At 34.6% G+C, this 11416-nt stretch overlaps 1 protein-coding gene across 7 annotated transcripts in view; it reads left to right on the plus strand.

Annotated features, from left to right (window-relative positions):
- The window catches only part of LOC137030020 (multiple PDZ domain protein), a 129252-nt gene extending 117836 nt beyond the window's left edge, over positions 1-11416 (plus strand). For 3 of the 7 annotated variants that reach the window (XM_067399946.1, XM_067399948.1, XM_067399949.1), the window contains 5 exons: positions 3403-3525; positions 3737-3841; positions 6173-6261; positions 6792-6915; positions 6991-11416. In XM_067399946.1, the coding sequence (XP_067256047.1) occupies positions 3403-3525; positions 3737-3841; positions 6173-6261; positions 6792-6915; positions 6991-7137 (588 nt within the window). In that variant the 3' untranslated portion in view covers positions 7138-11416. Of the gene's footprint in view, positions 1-3402; positions 3526-3736; positions 3842-6172; positions 6262-6791; positions 6916-6990 lie in introns of those variants that run through there. The other 4 variants (XM_067399951.1, XM_067399950.1, XM_067399952.1 and 1 more) reach the window with 3 other exon arrangements.

The following is an 11416-nucleotide window of genomic DNA, read 5'->3' on the forward strand; positions in this document are numbered from 1 at the left end:
AGTTTGTCTGTAAAACGAAAACATTGCACTTTTTTAACTTCTTTTTATACTCCATTGCACCTTTTTAACACTTTAGCACCTATTTATACTCAGAGAATAAATGTTTTATTATTTGTATTATTATTAACTACCTTTCAATTTGGTCAGAATCCAAATTGTTTTTTTTTTTTTTTTTATGTTCAGTCACAATCTCATGAATTATCTAACTATAAACAACGTTGTAAACATGATAAATAAGATATTCTCCGTGAGCTCAATGATGTGATGACAGATCTGTAATGGGAGCGCTCTCTGCTTGCTTTCTGTTTATAACACATTGACATTAAGAATAAAAGGTTTGTTTTTCATGTTGCTCGGAAACTTACACACTGCAAAGTTTGAGGAATGTCAAATGCATTTTATCATGGAAAAATAAGGTTACTTTGTTTTTTACTTGCGCGCACAGTCTCAAGCCTTTGATGGCGTTCACGAGCACAAGTGCTCGACACATGCGCACTAGAGAGATTCATGCTTGTAAAGTCTTTTTTCGCTCAAATAGTTACAATAAAATGTCTTTGTACTTGTTTAAAATTAGAGTTGCTGGTATCTTTTAATCCCCTCAAACGAGCGCTCTTCAACACGGTCGTTTGTTGTTACTCTTGTTCTGTCTTCTCCGTTTCTTTTCAGACTGAAACAACAGCCCGTTTCAGTGCTGACACCTTGTGGACAAACTAAATTAGTGCAAAAACTATTCAAAGCGTACGTGCAATGTGCCTTCAGTTTATATTGTTCTTTGCGGTTAGAAAAACTGTGCTGCGCGTACACTATACGCAGTGCCGGCCCTAGTCTCTTTGGCGCCCTAGGCAAGATTTTTTTGGCGCCCCCTTATATTGCGATTTATCCAAAGGGGCGAATCTAGAATATTATTTATAGGGTGGCAAAGGGGTGGCATGAGGTCTATGAGGGGTGGCAATACCAAAGCAAGCACTCATGCATAGTTTTTGGAGATTTATAGCCTTACATACACAATTTTGTTCACAAACATTGCATTACCAGAAAGTATCCATATACTGTTTAAAATTATTAAATAAAAAAATTTCAATATCCATCTTGTCACCAAGTAAATAAACTATACGAAAAACTTCTAAATGAGTCAGAACTTGTATCACTAAAGGAGATGAGCAGTTTTATCAATATTACACAGGCTACTTCAATGGTATAAATCACATTTTAGTCCAAGAGCTACAGAACAATTTTTGAGTTTCTGTTATTAACAAAGGTGGGAATGTCTGTGTGTGTTCACCCAGAACATCATATAAACTACATACTCTAGCAACACCCCAGCAACTGCATAGTAAGAGCCTAGCAACCACCCAGAATCTCCTAGCAACACTTTAGCAATCATCCAGAACATATATTCTGGACTAACTGACCAAAGTTCATACATTTTTTAAACAAGACTTGAAGTTGGGTTTATGACAAGCCAACCTAAATTTGTTTGAAAACTTTTCAGTCTCTATTGTTTTTCTTGATTGCTAATGCACAATTCATGAAACAATTCAACATTTTCTCACAGCAAAATACAATATCAAAACTATACACCAACTTGCACAAACCTCAAATGTCCAGGTCAAAATAAAATGTTCTAGTCAAAAACTTATTCTTGTCTGACAAAATCAAACTTTGGCATCAGATGACACACAAAACATAACAAATACACAGACTACTGCACTGCCCAGTGAACACTAGTGAGATCAATTCATATAACACTGTAACAAAAATACCTCTTTTTCATTTTACTATTATAAATTGATCTTGCAGTAGATGAAAAGCATGAGAAAAATAAGTATGAACTTGGTATGCACCAAATTACAGTAAACTGTCAATTGCAGTAAAAGTAAATTCAGCATCCTCTGCACATTTGGCTAAATTTCATTACAGTATACAGTACTATAGTAGTGTATTGGTCTTCTGACACAAGACTATATCCCTAGGCAATCATTTCTCAGCGCTGCAAAAAATACAGTGCATATATAACAAATGGTTACAAAGAAAGTTGACAATCACAACGTGAAATTTCCCTCATCTAAAGTAGCCTACATTGTACTGTTTTAAGTTTAAAACCCCTGTAAATTATTCTTTCAGCTCTCTGTCAGATTTTGACTGGTGTGTGTCATCAGTTTTAATAGGCTACCTAATATTTCCATTGTTAAATGTTTTGAGAAATGTCTCTTTGTTTTGATAAATTAACGAATGGTTTGGGAAACTGGACCAACTGAATCACTTATAAGGTGTTAGCAATCGAGAAAAAATAAAATACGTTTAGATTCTTACCCCATCTCTGCTATTAGTTTCTGTGATCGGATCATCGGGATCTCCGTATTGATTTCATGTTATTGGTTCGTCGGATGGCAAAAATAGGCTACCTTTATCCATGATGAAAGTTGAGCGGGCGGTCGCTGAATCAGCTCGCCAAAAAATTACGAAAATTAATCTCAGACATATTCGGATGGGACTACATTTCTCACAGGACTTCCGAGTTAGCCGGGAAGCAGTAATTTCCGATTCACGTACAAATATGGAAAAAAAATCGTAAGTTAACTTGGCTGCGCTGTGTTTTTGACTCTCAAATGAATCGGTTCATAAGAGTCATTTGTTAATGAATCACACTGGGCGCGCTGCGTGCAACCATCATGCACAGTTTACGTGCTTTCTTGCCATTACTTTGCGTTACGCAATTTATTTAGTCATCATATTGAAGTGCCGCTCCTGAAAAGCAGTACTTGAAACACTGCTTATTTTATTCTGTGATAATTTTGTGATAACCCCGGTAGATCCTCCCCTGTCCACGCATCCGGCCTCTTTGGCGCCCCTAGCGAGATTGCGCCCTTAGCATTTGCCTATACTGCCTATATAACGGGCCGGCTCTGACTATACGCGTTATCTGCTGATGATTACAGCGTCACGCGCAATGTACGCCTATTATAATATTATAAGTAATATTCACGCTAATTTTGAACGGAAATTATAATAAAAATAAATGTATATGTAGTATGATGCGGGCCACAAATTTAATGCTGACGGGATGGATGCGGCCCGCGGGCCGCCTGTTGAGTACCCCTGCCTTAGACTTATATTAAATCTTGTAAAAACTGGTTCTATGGCACCTTTAAAGTGTTTTTTGACTTTGGATGCATGTAAACCTATTGTAGGAGACCACCAAAATAACATTAGTAACCTTCAAAACAGCATAATAGGGGCACTTTAAAGATCACGACGGCACGTGAATTTTAAAAAATGATGTGCATGGATAAATCATTTATAATAAATACTCAAAATTGACTTTAAATAACCCTGCTTTAGGGTGTGTGTTTTAGAACTTTTGAGCGTTTCTCTGTGTGATGGGGTGTGTGTGTTTCCCAGGGCCCATCAGACTCTCTGGGCATCAGTATAGCTGGAGGAGTGGGCAGTCCTTTGGGGGACGTGCCCATATTCATCGCCATGATGAACCCCAGCGGCCTCGCAGCACAGACACAGAAACTCTGGGTATGTCTGAGTTGAAGATATATGACATTATTAGATTTTTTTTATCCACAATAAAAGGTCTGATGCACTGAAGCAGGTGTATTTGTGAGTCACAGTGTCTCATGTTTGCTAATTGTGTGTGTGTGTGTGTGTGTGTGTGTGTGTGTGTGTGTGTGTGTGTGTGTGTGTGTGTGTGTGTGTGTGTGTGTGTGTGTGTGTGTATGTCTGTTAGATTGGAGACAGGATTGTGTCTATCTGTGGAAACTTAACAGAAGGAATGACTCACAATAAAGCTGTTTCACTGCTGAAGAACACGACAGGCATCATACAACTACAGGTACACAATGACACATCACACAAGCTCCCGGTACACCAGTAGTGCTTGACCCATATTATCCTTTTGAAAATGTACACTTTAGCATACTTTTAAAAGAGTACATAACATACCTAGGTGCAAACTGAATGTACAGGTAATGTTTTCAGACACTTAAGTGTTATTGCAATTAAATTAAAATGAATTAAAGTTCAAATTTATATTAAATACAGTTATCTGAATTTTAGAGTGCCTTTTTACCCACTTAAGTAGGACTTAAGTACATCTTTATCCCCCAGTTTCACAAACAAGGCTTAAGCTAGTCCCAGACTAAAATGCATGTTTGAGCTGTTTTAACTGTAATAAATACTTATCTTAAAATATGTCAGTGCCATTGTTTTGTCTCAAGATGCACACCAGTAATGTTTTTTTTTCTAGTGTGTTTATAAAATCTATTTAAATGCCCTAATTGAACTAAGTCCTAATCGTGGCTCAGTCTCAGCCCTGTCTGTGAAACCGGGCCTATGTGTAATAGTGTACTCAGGGGTGGGGCATGTTCGTCATGGCGGCATTGAAAATATTTTAATTAAACACTATTATGAAAATTAATGTTGACAAATAAAAATATGACTTGCAAATATGTCTATCAAAATATGTTTTCGAAAAAGCAATGTTTTCTGAAAAGGAGTAGCTGCAGGTGAAGCTGAAAAGTGAATGAACACCAGTAAACAGAGGCCTGTTTTATATGATGCATCCTATATAAGAAAAGGACACAAATGCACACATGAACTTGACCATGTTTGTCTGAATGTGTAACTACTGTTGTAAGCTCTTCCTGTAACAACAATGCTGAAACACGGGCAACAACAGCACAAATAATTTACATTCTATTAAAATAGTGTTGTCATTATAATGCTATGTATATGGCAGATTGGCCAACTTGCACATCTTGCACTTAACTATATTTTCATGATAAAAGGGATTCCAGGCATCACTGCACACTTTCAAATCCACACTTTATTTTCGCCAGTATGGGCGGCATGTTGTCCTAACGCTAACCAATCACACCTCAGGTACTGCCCAAAATGGCAAAAAAAAAAAAAAAAAAAAAAAATATATAAATATATATATATATATATTTATATATATATATATATATATATATTCATACAGTACTGTGCAAAAGTCTTAGGCCACCACCAGCTTTGTTGTTTTAGCAGTTTTAATGACCATCCATATTTATTTTTCAGTCTCTTTATTATGATACAAAAAGTAAATACAGGAAATATGAACACAAAATGTTAAAAAACATCTAAACAAAATTTTCTTTAAGCAAAAATCAGTATTTAGTGTGACCTCCTGCATTTTCTCTGTTTTTAATATGGCATACAAATTTTATGTATTTTCTGTTTATATTCTAACAAAGAGACTGAGAAATAATTATATATGGTCATTATATCATTAAAGCAACATCTAATGGTGGCCTAAGACTTTTGCACAGTACTGTATATCTAGTCAAAAGTATGGAAACATTACTATTTTTAATTTTTTGTACGAAGTCTCTTATGCTCATTAAGGCTTAATTTATTTCATAATAAATACATAAAAACAATAATAATGTGAAATATTATTACAATTTAATATTATGTTTTTCTATTTTAATAAACTTTAAAATAGAATTTATTTCTGTGATCAAAGCTGAATTTTCAGCATCATTACTCCAGTCTTCAGTGTCACATGATCCTTCACAAATCATTGTAATATGCTGATTTATTATCAATGTTGGAAACAGTTGTGCTGCTTAATATTATTTTATAACCTGTGATACTTTTTCAGGATTCTTTGATGAATAAAAAGTTTAAAAATGTCAGCATTTATTTAAAGTAGAAATCTTTTGTAACAATATACTGTACACTACCGTTCAAAAGTTTGGGGTCAGTCATTTTTTTCTTTCTTTCTTTCTTTTTGAAAGAAATTAATACTTTTTTTTCAGCAAGGATGTTTTAAATTGATAAAAAGTGATATTAAAGATTTATATTGTTAGAAAAGATTTATATTTTGAATAAATGCTGTTCTTTTTAACCTTTTATTCATCAATGAATACTGAAAAAAGTAGCACAGGTTCCAAAAAATATTAAGCAACACAACTGTTTCCAACATTGATAATAACTGAGTATCAAATCGTCATATTAGAATGATTTCTGAAGGATCATGTGACACTGAAGACTGGAGTAATGATGCTGAAAATTCAGCTTTGCATTACAGAAATAAATTATATTTTAAAGTATATATATATATATATATAAGTGTATGTGTACATTGGGAAATGCATTTCTCACAAGTGTGTATTTGTAGGTAGTTGCTGGTGATACTACAGTAACTGGACCCTCACCAGAGCAGACAGCAGGACTCACAGCCAGCAGCATTTTCCATGATGACCTGGGGTTTGTACACACACACACACACACACACACACACACACACACACACACACACACACACACACACACACGATAGGTTTTATGGGGACTACATAGACATAATAATTTATATACTGTACAAACTGTATATTCTGTCCCCCAACACTAAACCTACTTATCACAGAAAACATTCTGCACTTTTGAATTTTTAAAGATCATTTAGTGTGATTTATTACGCTGTTTTCCTCATTGGGACCAAAAAATGTCCCCCCAAGTATTTTGGATATTGCCATCTTTGTGGGGACATTTTGTCCCCATAATATAGGGTATATTTTTACACTTCATAATATCAGATTTTCAAGCAAAATAATGTTATAAACTTCCTGTAATTTTGGGCAGGGCTCAAGAAAGGGTCCATACCATCCTTGTCTTGGCAACTTGGCCCCTGATCTCTTCAAATCATGACTATAAACTCTATAAGCTATAAACTAGTGTTTAGCGGATAATAGCGATTATCCATGTAACCGTGTGCTCTCTCTCTCCGTTTCTTCCAGTCCTCCGCAGTGCAAGAGCATTAGTTTGGAGCGCGGGCCTGATGGACTGGGCTTCAGTATTGTGGGTGGATTTGGCAGCCCCCATGGTGACCTTCCCATCTACGTCAAAACCGTCTTCAGCAAGGTAACGGTAGAAGATAAAGAACAGATCCCACAATACAGACGCATTGTAGATGCTTATCATAAGTGTGTGTTTCAGGGGGCCGCGTCAGAGGATGGGCGTCTGAAGCGCGGAGATCAAATCATCGCTGTTAACGGTCAGAGTTTGGAGGGCGTCACTCACGAAGAGGCTGTCTGTATTCTGAAGAAAACCAAAGGAACGGTCACACTCACTGTGCTGTCATAAACACACAGAGCTCCTTCAATAGGCTTGTATCAGGTCCTGTAGTTGTTTAAACACTGGATTACACACTTATGAATGAATTGTGCCCTCTCATAGCGTTGTTTACTGCTAGTTTGTGGAGAAACCAGCAGACTACCACAATCTGCCATACTATGCTGGGACTTTACATTGTATTTGTGCTTTAAAATGTAGAAAGTGCACACAACTGCATGACCGGATATTATATGCCTGGTTATAACTTCTTCGTTTGACAATTCCTGCTGCTGTGATAGCTATAAAATGTACAAATATCTCTTTCCTGCTGAGGTAGAAAACTGGGTACAAATTGACCCCCATTGGTTTCTATGCAATTTGCCAAAAGTCGACACTATGAAAAACACTAAAATAAAGATGCGTGTAAAAACAAACTCTATTGTAGCTTGTTGAAGACTAAAAAAGATATTAGCAAAATGTAATAATTATCATCCATTTCTTTTCTATTATTTCTGTTGTGTTAAGGGTAATTTGACCCACATGTTTGTTCAAAATTAGCTGCACAGACACAAATAAAAAAAAAATAAAAAATTGTCATGACTACTTGTAATGACTATTTGCACACTGAGGTGTCTAACATTATTTGTACTTAGTGTAAGTGCGCAAAAACTACTAAAAATGCTGTATTATGCATGCCAGGCCAGTAGATGGCGATGTCACTTTGTAAAGAAAACTAATTTGCATGCACATGATATCAGTTTCTGCATATTTGTAGCCTACACAGAGATCGTTTCAAAGTGAAAACGTTTTCATAAGTTTGCTTTTTCATGTCACCAAAACTCCATTGCCGTGTAAATGAACGGCCAAAACGCACACAAAGCTGAATTAAAAAGTTAATTTGAAAACGGTGTCATGTAAACGGCCCCTGGTTCTCAAACACTTGTGAGGGTAAATTGGGTTTCTCACTTATTTTGAGTGTTGCAACAGACTAGCAATTGAGAGCCCAAAAAACTAACAAATACACATTTCAACAATGATTTGAACTGTAAAACTCAACTGTAAACTTCAAGTGTGAATTTTCCTTGGATGCTTCAGAAGATGAGTCTTAAATTTCAAAAGTTCTCATGTATTCCATATTTTAGTTTGGCAAGCTACAATAAAGGTTTTCTCACTCCTTGCTGTTTTGTTGAGATGTTGATTTTTGGCAAATTGCATGGAAACCAATGGAGATCAATTTGACCTCAAAATTTAACACGTGTTTTGGATGCACATTCATCACCCGAAATGAGAAAGACCAGTGTTTCAAGCTGTTAAATATCAAATAGTGGTCAAATTGAGCCCAACACAACAGAAAAGGTAAAAAGTCTGCTTACTTTCAACATCAGTTGTGCCAGGAAAATAAGCCTCTAACATTTGTGAATAATGTGCAATTAATCGATAATGAGCCTAATTTACATGGAAAGAAGGCATGTTTATTGGCATGCTTTCTATTGTACCGAATAGAAAGATGACATCTAGTCTATCAGTGACGAAGCTGTTTAGTGAATCTGTCCAAAAATAGTCTTTCAGTAAGAGTCTGATCAACAGGTTTGATTTTACACACCACTGTAATTGTAAGAATTATAAAATAGAAAATGAAAACATGGTTAAAATGTAAGCAATAAGTAATGACAGCAATAAGATGACATTCATGACTCCTGAATGTGTGTGGCGATTCTTATACACGCACACTCTTACAGGATTTTAATCATTTTGACCGAATTTAACCTGATAATAAACTCAAATATTTGTTTCTTAAAAAAAAAAAAAATGGAAGAAAAAACAGACAGCAGGTAGAAGCAGTATGTGTGTGATGATATTAATGAAGATTTATTTGGGGGGGGGGGGGGGGGGGGAAGTATCAGTGCATTCAGTGACATTTCTGGAGTTTTGCCTTCACCTGAGATTTTTGCTGCTGGATGTAGAACAAACTACTGTTATATATTTTGGTATATTGTCATTTTGTTCTGATACAGCATTGGATTTCACAACAAATACATGAATAAAAGTGACCTTCAGCACACAAGTGTTTCATTTTTTTGTCTGTATTTATCAGATTCATCAAATTTCACAACAACTTTTTGAAAACAAATAATGACAAAAAAAAAAAACAACATGCAATGACCTTGAAAAATAGTAGTTTCAAAATTCAACATGACTGGACATTTGCTTCATCGTTCATCAAGTATATCTGTTCTTAAAAGGCTTTTTTCTTCATGAAGTCTCAATTCCTCAAAGGTCCCAGAACACAATCCCAAAATACTGGTCACAGACAGAGAGGACCAAGTTTACATTCATTTTTCTGGCTGTTGAAATGTGGTTTGATTGTAGTTGTCGAGAGTGACGCAATGAGATTATGCTTGTTTGAGTCTACCTTGAACACTGTTAACATATCTTGTCTTCTTTGAGGAATAAAAATGTGAAATCATGTAACAAGTACAACCAATCAACACCATACCTACACCAAAAAATGACCAGCATTTGCAACAAATTAAAACCTCGTGTTTGTAACATTTTAGTCTGTACAGATACACTGGTTCTATAAAAACACACTCTCGCATTCACTTGGCACTTTGTACAATCCAGCATAACATATGTAAAGTTCCACAATTGTTTTTTTCTTTTACATAGCTTCATATTCCATATGCATGAGAATGAATTTACTTGTTAGAAATCTTGTTAGATCTGTCTAAGGCAGTGTTGCTGAGCACGGGTTCACATATGAGAGAGTGACATCTAGCCTTTTAGGTCCAGGTTACTGAAGTGTAAACATGAACTAAAACATAACAAAAGTTTACTGGCCTGTTTAACTTATAGAAATTTGTACATGAAGATTCCCTTACATTTTACTAGATGTTTTAAATTTTTGATGACAATGACCCCCAAATAATGATCATTTTGTAACACTTTCCAATAAGGTTTAATTTGTTAAAATTAAATAACTATATTAGTTAACACAAAGTAGCAAACAATACTTTTACAGCACTTATTTATATTAATAAAATTTACTAAAACATTTGAAAGATCAAAAATCGTATCTGTTAACATTAATGCACTGCGAACTAACGAACATTTTTATTAACTAATATTAACAAAGGTTAGTAAATGCTGTAAAAATATATTTCCCACTATTAGTTCATGTTAGTTAACAAATGAGACCTTACTTTGAAGTGTTACCAATAATTTTGTAAATACAAAAAAAAAAATTGTTTAATATATGTTTATAGTCATTTAAGTAAAGCCAAAAAAGTAAGTGAAAATCATATAAATTGCAAAGTAAATATTCTCCAGGTATTATTGTATTACGCTGTATTAAGAAAGCATATAAATCTCTACTGCCTATTAGTTGTCAATAAAATAATAAATAATCATATTATAATGATCTGAAATGTTGTTGGTTTTACACTCGTGTCTCTCCTGCAGGACCATAAAGAAAAAATATAGTTTTGAAAACAATTTTGCATTGAATACCTGGATGTATATGTATGTTTGAACTGGTTACAGGATTGATGTTACATGCATTACAGTACAAACACAATCGCACAGTGAAGTCCATAAGTTTGATACTATAGTGCACTATTTTGCAATTTTTTATGTTAATATTTTTCCTAATATCAGACTGATATGGAAAGTTGGGGCAAAAAAAAAATGATTTAAAAGTTGTTTAACTGCAGTATGCTTATGTAAAATCTGATGATCCATGTTACGACTTGGGCAAAGAGCATGTTTTGTGCTTAAATGGAAGAAAATCCAACTTCACATCAGCTTTTTTGCTCGTTTCATTAGTGACCTAGAAAAAGTGCAGAGTCATAGATATTTTATGCAACACAAAGTTTAAATTAGATTACAAAACAGGTCTCAGACTTTTGGACCCCACTGTATATATGTTTTTGTGTGTGCGTGTGTGTGTGTATGCGCGTGTGTCCCTTTCAAAACTAGAAATCCTTCAATGCACTTTTTTCCCTTAAACCACATAAAAATTAAATAAATTAAAAGAAAGTTCATCTTTTGTTGTATAATCCATTTTCCCAGCAACAACTGCTACCCTTACAACAGAAATTAAGTGAGTGATTTTAACAGAAGCGCATCCTATATTACTTTAACAGTAGTAACAATAATACTAGTAACTAGGGCTGGGCAATAGCTAAAAATTAACAATATTCAGTGGTCATTGTAATTTTGTCAGTTTGGGCATGCTACTGATCATTATTTATATAATAATATAATAATATATATATATATATATATATATATATATATATATATATAT

Source organism: Chanodichthys erythropterus, chromosome 11 (assembly GCF_024489055.1).
Source record: "Chanodichthys erythropterus isolate Z2021 chromosome 11, ASM2448905v1, whole genome shotgun sequence".
Classification (NCBI taxonomy): domain Eukaryota; kingdom Metazoa; phylum Chordata; class Actinopteri; order Cypriniformes; family Xenocyprididae; genus Chanodichthys; species Chanodichthys erythropterus.